This window comes from Sinocyclocheilus anshuiensis, unplaced genomic scaffold (assembly GCF_001515605.1).
Source record: "Sinocyclocheilus anshuiensis isolate Anshui unplaced genomic scaffold, SAMN03320099.WGS_v1.1 scaffold11, whole genome shotgun sequence".
Lineage (NCBI taxonomy): Eukaryota > Metazoa > Chordata > Actinopteri > Cypriniformes > Cyprinidae > Sinocyclocheilus > Sinocyclocheilus anshuiensis.
In genome coordinates this window covers 1,565,735-1,579,682 of record NW_015551076.1, presented here as the reverse complement: position 1 = coordinate 1,579,682, position 13,948 = coordinate 1,565,735, and the positions used below count along the sequence as shown (strand labels likewise).

Below are 13,948 nucleotides of genomic sequence, written 5' to 3'. Positions count from 1 at the left end.
ACGTGCGGTAGCCCCTGTGTGACAGGCCAAGACTAGTATGATTCTAGGCTCTTGGTCGTATTCCCTTAAAGGAATTGCCTAATGAGGTGGTATGTGGGGTGTACTTGCAAATTGTTTATTGCAAGTATATAGTCTGTGAAATCCTTGGCTTATTTATGTAGGTCATTTTTTTGTTTTATTTATTTATTTAGTCATTTAGCAGACGCTTTTATCCAAAATAAAACAAAAAAGAAGATAAATATAGATAAAGTAGAATTAAAATAGAGTAGAAAGTGCTAGAGTTAGAGGGTCAAATAAAGGTGGAACTGATGTGTTTTTAGTCGTTTCTTGAAGATGGTTAAGGACTCACTTAACCATTTTTAACCAGTTTTACTTTTAGATATCATTTATTATGAGCCAGATATGCAGTTGTGCCCTGAATGTCAGGTTGTTCTGACCAGTTGTGTAGTTATAATGGATGTAATGACAAAATAATATACAGAGAATTGTCTGTAGATGAAACTATGCAAAGGATTGCTTCAACAGGGCATTGTATGTCAGAAAAACTAACATGTATAAATGGATGTGTCAGGGTCAGAAGTAAAAAAACTAGCTAGCTTTTTCTAAGCATTGTGTGGAGACTGTGTATGATGTTCTGTGGACACATTTCTCATGTCTGCTACAATGAGTCAGACTCAACTTGACCTAATGTGACTGTTAGCATCCCTATTATGTTTTAATATACTCATCCAGCATTTACAGTTGCTCACTCATAAATGTATTGTCATTTAGGTGATCAACGGTTTATTGCAAAGTTAACAATTTATCTGTCTCTCACGATAAACTTTTTACATATAAACTTTTAACAGCGTTTATTTTTTGCTGACAGGTAAAGACTTTTTAGGAAGTTTTTTCATTTCACATCATTTTGTTTTAATTTTTTACTGAATTGGTGAAACATTTTGTACTTTTGAGGATACATTTTATGTGATTAAACATGCACTAGCTACTGCCCTCCGTTCTAAAAATGTTGGAACACTTAAACATGAAGTTTCTGATGCTTTCAAACTTTTATTTATGGCATTTCTTTCACTTTTATTATATTTTATTTGTAGAATGCAAACCAACAGTGAGGGAGGTGAGCAGAGAGATGGAAGATTACGAGGACAAATGTAACCTATCCATAATTAAGTTTGTTCATGCAATAATAATGTGACAGAGATAAAAATAAGAATGCTCAAGCAGAGAATTTCCATATTTGCAGAATAACTGAATGCTAGTATTTACAGAGGCCAAATGCTTTTCAGAAAAACATTTTCATTAATATTTGTTTATTAAATTGTACAAGACAAATTAATAATAATATTAATCAAAATTTATTTCATGTAATGCAATGATCAAAATCTTGCAGGTCATTTAATTTTCAAATTCAGCAAATTGTGAAATTTTTGTTTAATCATTTTTAGATTCTTTTTTAATGTTCTAAATGTTAGCATTATTAACACTCATGAGTGCACTGAATGCATTGACACCTCACAGTATCTGTCACTTGCTGAATGCATGTAATAGATCTTGTAACCTTTTTTTTTTCCAAGTACTGAAACATTTGTAAATTTTATTGTATATTTTTTCTCTGTTTACATGACTGAAATAAACTTGTTTTTTGAGCCTTGGCGTTTTAATGCAATTAAGAGATGGTAATTTGAACTGTTACATTATCAAAACTGAATATTTAAAAAAAATTATTATATTGCAAATTGTCCAGCTGATACAGCAAACATACGCCACCCTGTGGTCACAATACTTTCTATTTATAGTATTGAGATGGCTTTTAAACAGCAATGCTATATTATTTTATCTTGTCTATCATATTTAAAACATCATCATAGGCTTACCCCTGAATACACTTTAAAAGACTAGGGTAGAAAGGCATAAATATCTGTTGAAATGAACGAACTGCATGTACTGCAGAGGTAAATGAAGGCTTCAGGCGCACTGAATACTTCAGTCAAGGCGTTAGTGACACTCTCTCTCTCACACACACACACACACATTTAAACCTATACACATATAAGCAAACATGCCACTCACTGGACGTCACACAAAACTACTGCGGCATCCCCTGGATCACAGCCACCCAAGTGCCATGCATACAAAACAGGTCAGAGGTCAGCTGTGAAGCGTGATCTCAGGACAGCCGGTCAGTGTGTTCACTGCAGCTCTTTCACTCTGATGAGTGGAAGCTGAGTGGTGTTAATATGCTCATTCATTCTCACTGCCGTTTGAGTGACACACTCAGTGTCCAGGGTTTATTACTGGAGAGAATATTCTTGAAATTAACCCTCATCATTTGTAATGTCACTGAAAGTAGACATTTTAAACCAATTAAAACTTGGTTTGTAGTTTTAAATGTGTCTTTGGAGAGAATCTTAGTGTTTGTTTTTTTATTTCCTATTTTATTCCTATTTTCAAAATATTCACACTTTTATATTTTATTTATTTATTTATTATTTATTTATTTTTTGTTTGTTTTGTCCTCTTCTGTGTTCTTTTAACTTTTTTACATCGGTCATTGGGTTTTTTGCCTTTATTTATTTAATTATATATTTATTTTTAGGGCTGCTTATTGATGGAAACAGTTGACAGGTCATTATTGTGGAGAAAGGAACCTTAGTAACTCACACGAACACAACTGTGTCTGGAGGATATGCACTAACCGCTAAGTCACAGGTCCAACATATATTCGGTAACTTTTCAGAATAAACGTGTGCGAGGTGATTCGTTAACTGATTACTGAACACATTACTCATTGCTCAGCATTTTTAGGGTGGCACACTTGACCTGAACAACCTTTGTTTGCTTCCTTTACAAGGCTGTACAGGAATGTGAACAGCCTCTCCTGGGATTCAGCCTTTATGTAAGCTAAGGAAGCAATGGAGAAGCTCGTCCCGTCAACGAGTGGTGCCTCCAAAGCAAAGAAGCCGCCGCTGCCCGAAGAGATGCAACATGAGACGACTCAAGAACTGTGATGAACAGCCTGTGGAACCGGAGAGCGGGAGGGATGGAGTCAGAACATTCCAGGGTGAATGTGTAACATCGCCCCCTTTGAAACAAGAGTTGACGAGAAGTGGGAACAAGGTGGAGTTTGCCTTAAAGGAAGAGCACAGCTCATCCAGGTCCTCTAACCGTTTAAGGACACAGAAATACAGCTCTTATCTTTGTGCAGAAAAGTTAAGGCCATGAGTGGATCAATGGCGTCAAAAGTTCAAGAAGAGTTTACAATGAAAGGGCCAAAGGTCATTGTGAACATGCAGCAGGCGGCGTCAGGGTCAGGTGCCTCTTCTTTGCCTAAAAGTTGTCAAGTTTAGGCCTATATTATGGTGCTAGCAACACCAACTCTTTGTACAGACTTCAATCTAGTTGATTTTCATGCTTCCATTGAAGCTATTTATCAAAAATATAGGCTACATAATGTAAATGCTGTCTATTTTGTGTCTGTGTGTGTGTGTGTGTGTGTGTGTGTGTGTGTGTGTACATAGGACAAGCTGGTTGGACAATTCTTATTTTGTGCATCTGAGTGTGAAACCGTCTCACTAACGAAGCCAAAGGTAAAGTTAAAAAAAGAAAGTGATACAGAGCAAAGAGAGGTTCATATTCCATATCCGTTGAGTTGGCAGTCAGAAGAGGAAGCGGGTCGGTAGACAGTGTTCTCTATATAGAACGTGTTATTTAAAATTTAAATAACTGCCAACTCAACGGATACAATTTTAAATGTGTCCGGTATGTAAAGCCGTCTACTTGGATATGGGATCGTAGCAGCATTGCGCCAACTCACCTTAACTTGAGATGGAACTATCTCCATTTACTCCAGTGCAATCAATGATATGGTACTTCAACCCAAAACTAATTGCAAGCATTCTCTTAGAGATCTGTAATGCTTTGATCAACATTTCAAGGGGCTTAAAGTGCCATCCACCTTAGTTTTCAAAGCGGAAGTAAGCTATTTTCTGTGAATGTCCGAGACTTTCGATAAAATAACTCGAAGCTCTTAAAACATGAAATTCCATTCAAGCTCGAATGTCGTGAATACAGCTTCTTTAGAACAGATCTTGAATTTAGTGGCGCCTTCTTGTGGCTAGAAATGAAATGACATTGACAACGAATTCTCATACAAAACACAGTCACTATAGCCTAATATTTATCTTTCTATTCCTTATCATTAAGTTGGTTTTTGGAGGAATGATGGTGTTCCTAGATCCACCTGACAGGGCTTTCTTCAAGGAGTTTTGGTTTCTCACACTTGACTGACAGGTGCCAAGTTCAGGCGGTATAGACAGTCATCACAGTGCCCAGTATGAACAGCTGAGGCATCATGGGGGATTTACCTCTGGCACCTGCTTTCATTCCGATTGTAACCGCAGGGTGGAAGTAACTTACAGTCTTTGAATGCTTGTGGTGCCACTCACTTCTGTTCACTCTGTAGATGTTTCTCTGCCAAGCTGATCTGAGACCAGCTTCTGCTAAAAGAAACAGATTGGCTCTTAGTGAACCAAATGCAGAAAACTCAGGAGCTCAGCGTGGCCCATTTTACCCATGAGGGCAAACACAATTATCTTGTTATATACACTGAACAAAATTATAAACGCAACACTTTTGTTTTTGCCCCCATTTTTCATGAGCTGAACTCAAAGATCTAAGACTTTTTCTATGTACACAAAAGGCCTATTTCTCTCAAATATTGTTCACAAATCTGTCTAAATCGGTGTTAGTGAGCACTTCTCCTTTGCCGAGATAATCCATCCACCTCACAGGTGTGAAGTGAAGTAAAGTGACATGATTTTGTTCAGTATATATATATATATATATATATATATATATATATATATATATATATATATACACAAATTGTTATTATGTGAATATTGTGTGAATATCATAGTAAGTGTGTGTGAAGAGGTCATATTTCACCCAAGAATCAAAAGAAAATAAATATAGGCCTATATTTTGTATAAATTATTTCCTAATATTTTAGGAAATTTAAGACATTATGTGAGATTATTTATAAATGTTTCATTGATTTACTGCAAAAATATTCTCATTACTGTAATGTGAAACAAATCTCACTCTCATTACTGTAATATAATTTATAATGCCCAGATATGATAATTTATATAATACACACACACAGACAGTATTGTTGGTCAAAAGTTTGGATGTTTTGACTGTTTTGAAAAAAATAAAAAAAGTAAAAACAATAATTTTGTCAAACATCATTACAATTTAAAATCATTATTTTATATTTGAATATATTTAATGTAATTTATTCCTGTGATGCAAAGCTGTATTTTCAGCATCATTACTCAGTCTTCAGTGTCACATGATCCTTCAGAAATCATTCTAGTATGCTAATTTACTGCTCAAGAAACATTTCTGATTATTATCAATGTTGAAAACAGTTGTGCTGCTTAATATTTTTGTGGAAACTGTGATACAAGATATTAAAAAAAGAAAGAAAGAAAGAAAGAAAGAAAGAAAGAAAGAATGAAAGAAAGAACTTGATACTTATATGCAGCAAGGATACATTAAATTGAAGAGAAAAAAATATTTAGAATGGTATAAAAAATTATATTTCAAATAAATTCTGTTCTTTTGAACTTTTTATTAATTAGAGAATTTTGGGGGAAAAACACAGTTTCCAACTGTTTTCAACATTGATCGTAAATAAAAATGTTAAAATTATAATCAGCATAAATTGCTATGATTAATTTTAACTAATAGATGTAAGTAGACAATGGGTTTTAAATATTTAAATGTATGTCATAAGCTCTTAACGAATAAAATATATAATGGTATTACAACAGATTCATTTTCTTTAGGCAAAATATACTTTTTTATTTCTTTTGATTTGCTAAAATACAGCCCAGATGTTTCTTGACATTCTCTATTATATAACTAATTAATTATCCTACATGAACTGTCACAGAACACGCTGTTACACTTTGGTCATTATACCGACAACCTAAAGTGACAAGGCCAAACAGCCATGAGGTTCAGGTAAGCAGATTGTATTTTGTTTTTCCCGCAAGGGATTAAACTATTAATGTCACACTGACATTTCACAACCCCAAGACTGTTGAATATTACGCACAGGCCAACACCACATCTGAATAGGAAAATCCTCCTGCATCCCCACAGTGACAGCAAACACGTATATGACCTGATTTATTCTCATAATTATTGAAAACATGTCCTTTTGGGAGGAGATGACACCATTTACAGGTTACGTGGCAATGCTACATCCATCTTCTCATTATAAAGCACCGTGCCAATGACAGCCACTGGATTAAAATATATAGTGAGTGGTTTGTAAAACATTTTCAGAATATAAAGACCACAATATTTTTTCCAAACTTTCATATGGAGTGGAAACTTGCTATCGATTTCATATCAATATGATTCCTTTTAATAAATAAAACAATTATCTTTCTGCTTTATACACATAACAATGCATATTAAAGCATGGAAACTCTCATGTTTCAACTCTCATGCATTAAGATGCATCAAAACATGTTCATGCCACTTATAAATATCAGTACCTGAGCCAGAAAAACAAACATTCACAAGCTTTTAACTAAGCCTGCAAGAGTTTGTCTACCCTGAGCGAAATGGCTAGAGGTATGGCTGTGGTGCTTTCTTTTGCATGTTAGTTGTAGCACTTAGGACATGGATGTCATATCTTACTTTTGACATATATAAATTATAGATTATTTATTATATATATATATTTCTTTTTTAAATAATTAATTATTTCTTTTTTATTTGCTTCTTTTTCTTACATGTAAAAAATTCTTAGTTTAAAGAGTTTATTGGAGCATGGAAAAAACATTAATGCAAAATACTGATTTCATTGGTTATTTGGTTATTTTTTCAGGAGCTTTTAAACAAAACCATGTTGCAGATGAAGAATAAATCTCCTTCTTTTCTTCTCCTAGCATTAGTGCTGTTGTCGGTGGTGCTGGTTAGTTTGTTGGTGAACCAGGGGAGAGCATCAGACAACCAGCGGCTCTTCAATAACGCAGTCATTCGTGTACAACACCTGCACCAGCTGGCCGCAAAAATGATTAACGACTTTGTAAGATTCTCATTCAAATCTATTCAGAACTAGTAGATTCTAACCTCTCATTTACAGCAGATGTGATTGGTCACACCTGTTCAGGTTTAAAAGTGAGATATGAGCTTAGGACTTTGAGAACTCATCTAAGCACTTCTTGCAGATGCATTTATTTAGTTGTTTGAGTGAGTTAAATGTATTATAAATAATACATTTTAAATACAATACTAAATACAATTTGCCTTTTGTTATCAAGGAGGACAGCCTGTTGCCTGAGGAGCGCAGACAGCTGAGTAAAATCTTCCCTCTGTCTTTCTGCAATTCTGACTACATTGAGGCACCCACTGGAAAAGATGAAACACAGAAGAGCTCTGTGAGTAAACTATATAATTCAAAATTAAATCCCAACATGCGTTGTTCCAGGGGTTTTCGAACTGGGGGCTGCAAGGGGTATTATGGTGTCTGTGGACAAGATGAATATAAAAATAAATAAGAAGAATAATTAATTAAGTACGCAAATATGATTAAAATCAGTAATAACAAATAGAATACATATAATTATATAAAATAATAGAAAGTTATTTCAATAAATGCATTATAAAAACATCTTGTACTATAGTGAGCAGAAAATTAGAACATTAGAACATTAGAAAACATGCATAATGCCTGTGAAATATTTTTGTTTTCAAACAAGTGGATGACAATTTTACTCTTAAATGTCTTATAAGTCATAGAAATCATTAAGAACATATTTACCAACCACAGTAGATGCTAAGAGATTAAATGTCTCCATCATTACACATTTTTTGCATATCATAGTTTGGGAAGCACTTGGATTGATCACATATGAGCGGCATAAACATTAAAAATGGCCTGTGGTTTAAAGCCTCCGATATTATTTTTTTCTTTCTTCAGATGTTGAAGCTCCTTCGCATCTCTTTCCGCCTCATTGAGTCTTGGGAGTTCCCCAGCCAGACCCTGAGCGGAACCATCTCAAACAGCCTGACCGTCGGGAGCCCCAACCAGATCACTGAGAAGCTGGCCGACTTGAAAATGGGCATCAGTGTGCTCATCAAGGTTAGAGAGACAAGTTTCTATGCTACTTTATTTTTTCCTCACAATTTGTCTAGTGGTCGTACCAGGAGGTGTGACAGCATCTTCACATCTTCAGGGCTTATTTGGGCAGCTATAAGATCATTTTGCATTTGTATCTGCACAGGGATGTCTCGATGGTCAACCAAACATGGATGATAACGACTCCCTGCCACTGCCTTTTGAGGACTTCTACTTGACCATAGGGGAGAACAACCTCAGAGAGAGCTTTCGTCTGCTGGCTTGCTTTAAGAAGGACATGCACAAGGTCGAAACCTACCTGAGGGTTGCAAATTGCAGGAGATCCTTGGATTCCAACTGTACCCTGTAGAGGGCGCCGATGTATTGCTAGTCAATACCTGCAAATCTAAGACCAGTTTAAGTCCTTAAAACTTCCTTAAGTAATTATGATCTGGTCTTATATACGCAGGAATTGTCAACCAAGCATGGCTAGGCCTGTCTTTTCTGTTTCCCTCCTATATTTAAACCTTATCTACCACTATTGTATTTATTCTTCTCATTAGGGAATGCTCTTAAATTAAAGCTGTTCCTTAAAAACGTAAAGGATGGATCTGGTTTAACATTTCACAGTGGTGCTAAGCAATTTATGGCAATCTATTTTCAAATGTGGCCAGATTGACCTTAGTCAAAGAGCTAACAATATGTACAATATTATTGCTCAAAAGGGCTAAAGCTCAGTGTTACGTCGAAATTGTCATTTAAATGGATGAGTTCACTCTTGTATGCATGTAAACATTTGTTTGTCTCATAGATTATGCCCTTATTATTAGCGCATCCTATCCTCAAGTTCTGTGTCTTTCTCCATTAAAGTTTTAAATTGCATCCAATGTTCTTGACCTGTGTGGTTTCATTTTCCTGCCTTCCTCAACATTACCCACACCTTTTGACTGGATGTTCAGGTCAACATCTGTGTTGTTGTGCCCTATCAGGAGCTGTAATGCATCCCAAAACAATGAACAAGATAAAATAATCCGAAAATTGTACTATTGCTACAGGCGGTTATCTAATCTTTAGTTTAACCAAAATTAAACATTGCCACATTAAACACGACATTCTAAAATACATACATGTAAATAAATAAAATGAAAAATAAAAGCAATATTGTTCTGCGACGCAATACTGCAGGTCTTTGCGTAGGCTATTACCCGGATGAGACAAGATTACAATTTAAAAATGTTCATAAATTATGTTGTCTTATTATTGTGAACGCTTTTAGAACGTTTGAAACTATCGTAGTTATTACATCACCGCGGAAAGTCCAATTTGTTCAATCCTTTCGGAATCCTTCCACTGATCCAATCACAGCGCTTTACGTAATATGACGCCCAAAAGCGCCAAATGCGATTCTGTTTACGGAAGTCACAGACGGGTACCGCGTGAACTGATTCATTATTCAGATTTGTCTAGCGTTTTAATTTCAGTCATATGTTTTATGAGGTAATTATACCGTTGTCGAGTTGTAGCTTTATTCAAAGTCCATATCTCATGGATATTGAGGTCGATATAATTGATTTTAAAGTCCCTCTCGAAAACAACAAAACTATTTTCGTTTGGGACATTCAGCCAACATTTTCAGAGGCTTACATATATGTAAGTGTATTATATTATATTATATTATATTATCGTACTGTTACGTATCTAATGAATGACCAATGAATAAACCATTCAACTGCTCTTTTGAGTCAGGTTATGTTTAACCTTTGCAGCCCAAAAATGTACATAAGCATTATGTTTGCATAACAAGTCATAGATTGATTGGTTGGCTTGGACTTTTAGGGATTTTTAGTGTAAAATCACCAGTAATTGCATAAATTTACCTAACTTTAAGCTTAATTACTTTTAATTAAACGGCTCATCTAACTTCTTAGGAGTCCCTGTGGAGCGTGTATTCAGCATTTGGAGCTCTTTACCTGTTGAAGGTCTGTCCCAATGCCACGGTGGCAGAACCTGGGTTCTATGCAATGGTGAAGTTCTACTCATCGGCACAGGCGTCTAAAGCTCAGCGGGCCACTGATAAACAGTGTCTTTTCCAAAGTTCTCCTTTAAAGGTAGCCTAATGTATTACAGCTACAGATAAAGCTGTAATGTGATTTGCACATGTTTTACAGATGGGCTACTTTTTAGATTTATTTTTAAGACGGTTTGAATGTTTAAATTGAAAGTTGTTTTGCAAATATGTTTCTTATTATCTCTTTCAACCTATCCCTCAGGTCCGATTGAGCACGAAGCAGAATCTGTCCTTCTATAGCACTAAACCTCTCAGCCTTTCCAAATGTCACAACCTGGCTAATCACTACCTGGGCTTTGGCGGCTGGTCTACTCGCATTATTACTGTAAGCGGCAATATTGATGATATACATCGAATAGACTCTTGATTTTTCCCTCAAGGCTAAGCGTGCATCTGTTCATGGCTGGTTTGCAAACAAACATTTTTGTGTTTCAACAGTTGAAGGACATCTCAAGATGCGTGGACGCAGGGTGCCAAGAAGAAACAGATGACCAGAGTGTGCTTTTGAAATATGGTTGCATAGCAGATTTGACCTTCCAACAGCATGGAATGAGCTGCCAGGGGGTCGGTGTGGCGGAGGAGATAATCGACAACGATCGAGGTGAGTTTGCATACACACTTGGCTTGAGGCATGCAATATTCTTTTTTTTTTCCAGAAGGTTATTGTTAAAAGTAAAAAAACATTCTAGAGGTTTAACTCATGTGTACTGATATATTTATATAAATATATATATATCAATTATAATAACAAAAATAATGAACATTTATAATACTAATATTTAAATTAATATAAAATTTACAAGTGATAATTAAGTAAATAACAAAAAAAATATATATTTTTTGTTTGTTTGTTTTTTATCATATTTTATCATTTAACATTAACATGTTTATTTATTTGTTTATTTAGCTTAATTTGTTTATTTTGGGGAAGTCGTGGCCTAATGGTTAGAGAGTCGGACTCGTAACCCAAAGGTTGTGGGTTCGAGACTCGTAGGATGGGTTAAATGCAGAGCACTAATTCCAAGTATGGGTCACCATACTTGGCCACATGTCACGTCACTTTATTCATTTTTTTATTTATTTATTCATTAATCTTTTTAAATCGACAATATGACCAGTGTAATTTCATATATATATATATAAATTCACAACATCTGTTAAAATGTAAAATTTCTTTTAGATCCAGAGGAAAAGCTGAGAAAAAGAGGGATGCTAATGAAACGTGCCAAAGACAAAGCTGTGGTGGCTGCCTTTGAAAAAGTGCTTCTCATGATCTTGGGTAAGTATTTCCAGCAACCTACTGTATACAACCATTATATACAGTACATTGCAATCTGTGGTAACATCTATTTCTTGTCATTATTGTCCCATAGGAAATGGGAAAGTAGCAATTGAGATCAAGTATGATCCAGATGAGATCCTTCCAGAAGAGAACTCAGAAGGAGTCATAAAAGTAAGTGTTCTTTGAACATTCTGGTCAATGGTGCATTGAATTTATTCCATTTACAGAGAAGTAAATGTATGAAAATCTGTCCCACGTCGTCTACTGAAATCAGCTCATAAGGTTGTTTTCCAGGGTCAGTAATATTAACAACCATTGCTATGAGGAACTAGCCAGTCACTTTCAGTTCTTATCTGGTCAGTGGTTTAGTAACAGCCAATCGGAGGGCTGTATAATAACCAGTTGCTTTATGTGGCAGGTAAATGACATCTCCTGGAATGAGTTTGAAGATGCTGACAGTAATACTGAAGAGGATTTCCCATGGGACCTCACAGTAGACCTCCCTCACTGACACCCACTCAACTTTCTCAACCCACACAGTTGCCAATGTTTTCCAGATAAGTGACCACTGAAAATGCTATAAGTTTTCTCTTTAATGTTTGGTATTGACCATAATGTGTGCAGCATTACGGTCATCCTCTGTGGTTAGCCTCCCAATTTCAGTGCAACTGACCTCAGATTCCTCTTCTCTATTTCCAAAGCAATTCTCTGTTTTTTTATGTGGCTGATACTAGCATGACCACACAGGTTGAGGTTTGAAGGTCAGGTCAGATGTCAAGCCAAGAAAGCCATGTAATTTTATAAGGATTTTAGGGAATCCAAAATGCATCAACCTCTAAAATCTTGTGTACTTAACATGATCGGCCTCTTTGTTTGACATATTTGACTTAACTTAGAATACATTAAGAGAGGTTTTAGTATGTTCTCATTAAAATGTTTTTTTTTGTGTTGTGTGAAATAAAATATATTTGTAGCAATGTATCTTAATTATATGTGCCTCTCTTTTATTTATTGCTTTTGCCTCGCTGCTTTTGTTCAGTTGACTGAGTTTTCTTTGTCAAGTAGATTTTTTATGTGTTTTTGGTCTAGGTTGAAGAATAATATCAGTAGATCCATAAAAACAGGCTTCCCTGGTTTACCTAAAATTCCCTGTGTCTATTCATTGGCGTGATTATAATTTCATTTTTACACAGATAATGTGCTTCTCAAGTTAATTACCACTAGGTGGCAGTGTCTGTTGCAATTCAGTTGATTTGTACAAGGACTTTTTATATTGCTACAAAGCAGAGTTACAAAATAATAATAATCTCAGCAAGCATGGGCAACAGTTGGGGGTGGGGGGGACTTTAGATTTTTAGCGTATAGAATGTGGCAGAACCAAGACTCAGCTGGGAAAATTTTGTAATTATATAAAGTACATAATCATATTTATGATAATATTGACTAATTCGTATGTTGTCAAATTACATGTGGTAATATACAGATGTACAAGGACTGTACTTTGTATTTTGAATCAGTTTTTATTTTTATATTATCAACTTCCTTTTCATTTAGTCCATTTTTGTTGTCATTTTTTTGTAGTTTTTTTTTCATTAGTGCTGTCAAATTGATTAATTGTGATTAGTTGTAACCAAAATAAGTTTTTGTTTACATAATTAATGTGTGTGCACCATCACGTGTATATTTCTATGAATATTAGTGCTGTCGAACGAATAATCGCATCCAAAATAAGTTTTTGTTTACATAAAATGTGTGTGTGTACTGTGTATGTTTATTATGTAAATAATTATATATATATATATACATTTTTATTATTTTAGCTGTTGACCAAAACATATTCAAGTTACAGTTATATAATGTAAAATCTCATCACAATTGGAGGAAAGGTTAAGGAATTACAACTCTTTAATATGTACCTCCCCCCTTTTTCAAGGGACTATAAGTAATTGGACAGTTGACTCATAAGCTGTTTCATGGACAGATGTGGGCTATTCTTTTGTTATTTCTACATCAATTAAGCAGGTAAAAGGTCTGGAGTTGATTCTAAGTGTGCCATTTGCATTTGGAAGCTGTTGCTGTGAATCCACATCATGCGGTCAAAGGAGCTCTCCATGCAGGTGAAACAGACAATTGTTAGGCTTCAAAAACAAAACAAATCCATCAGAGAGATAGCAGGTTTCTACAGTTTAATCTGTCAAATCAACAGTTTGGTACATACTGAGAAACAAAGAATACACTAGTGAGCTCAGCTCAAAAGGCCTGGACATCCACAGAGGACAACAGTTGTGGATGATCGGAGAATCCTCTCCATGGTAAAGAAAAACCCTTTCACAACGTCCAGCCAAGAGAAGAACACTCTCCAGGAGGTAGACATGTCACTGTCAAAGTCTACAATCAAGAGACGACTTCACCAGAGCAAACACAGAAGGTTCACCACAAGGTGCAAACAAGGCCA

General features: G+C 35.3%; 3 protein-coding genes across 5 annotated transcripts in view; 2 read left to right on the top strand and 1 right to left on the bottom strand.

The window, feature by feature from the left end:
- Nucleotides 1-3,850, bottom strand: part of LOC107662407 (myosin light chain 4-like) — a 46,226-nt gene extending 42,376 nt beyond the window's left edge. The window contains exon 1 of the mRNA XM_016452412.1: nucleotides 3,815-3,850. The gene's annotated coding sequence lies outside the window, so the exon portion shown is untranslated. The remainder of the gene's footprint in view (nucleotides 1-3,814) is intronic.
- A 3,086-nt stretch (nucleotides 3,851-6,936) lies between these two features.
- Nucleotides 6,937-8,918, top strand: LOC107662423 (somatotropin-1-like). The gene is made up of 4 exons (XM_016452443.1): nucleotides 6,937-7,111; nucleotides 7,347-7,463; nucleotides 8,006-8,167; nucleotides 8,310-8,918. The coding sequence occupies exons 1-4, from the start codon at nucleotides 6,938-6,940 to the stop codon at nucleotides 8,511-8,513; spliced, it is 657 nt and encodes a 218-aa protein (XP_016307929.1). The 5' UTR covers nucleotide 6,937; the 3' UTR covers nucleotides 8,514-8,918.
- Nucleotides 8,919-9,557: 639 nt separating this feature from the next.
- On the top strand, nucleotides 9,558-12,462 carry rdm1 (RAD52 motif containing 1). Of its 3 annotated transcripts, XM_016452457.1 has the most exons (8): nucleotides 9,558-9,793; nucleotides 10,072-10,251; nucleotides 10,414-10,536; nucleotides 10,650-10,812; nucleotides 11,392-11,490; nucleotides 11,585-11,664; nucleotides 11,721-11,788; nucleotides 11,912-11,984. In XM_016452457.1, exons 1-7 carry the CDS (start codon nucleotides 9,629-9,631, stop codon nucleotides 11,772-11,774), a joined length of 864 nt encoding a protein of 287 aa, XP_016307943.1. In that variant the 5' UTR covers nucleotides 9,558-9,628; the 3' UTR covers nucleotides 11,775-11,788; nucleotides 11,912-11,984. The 3 variants fall into 3 exon arrangements, with proteins under 3 accessions (XP_016307943.1, XP_016307942.1, XP_016307944.1); XM_016452456.1 differs by lacking the exon at nucleotides 11,721-11,788 and having other exon boundaries at nucleotides 11,912-12,462; XM_016452458.1 differs by lacking the exon at nucleotides 11,721-11,788 and having other exon boundaries at nucleotides 9,559-9,640; nucleotides 11,912-12,462.
- Nucleotides 12,463-13,948: the final 1,486 nt, after the last annotated feature.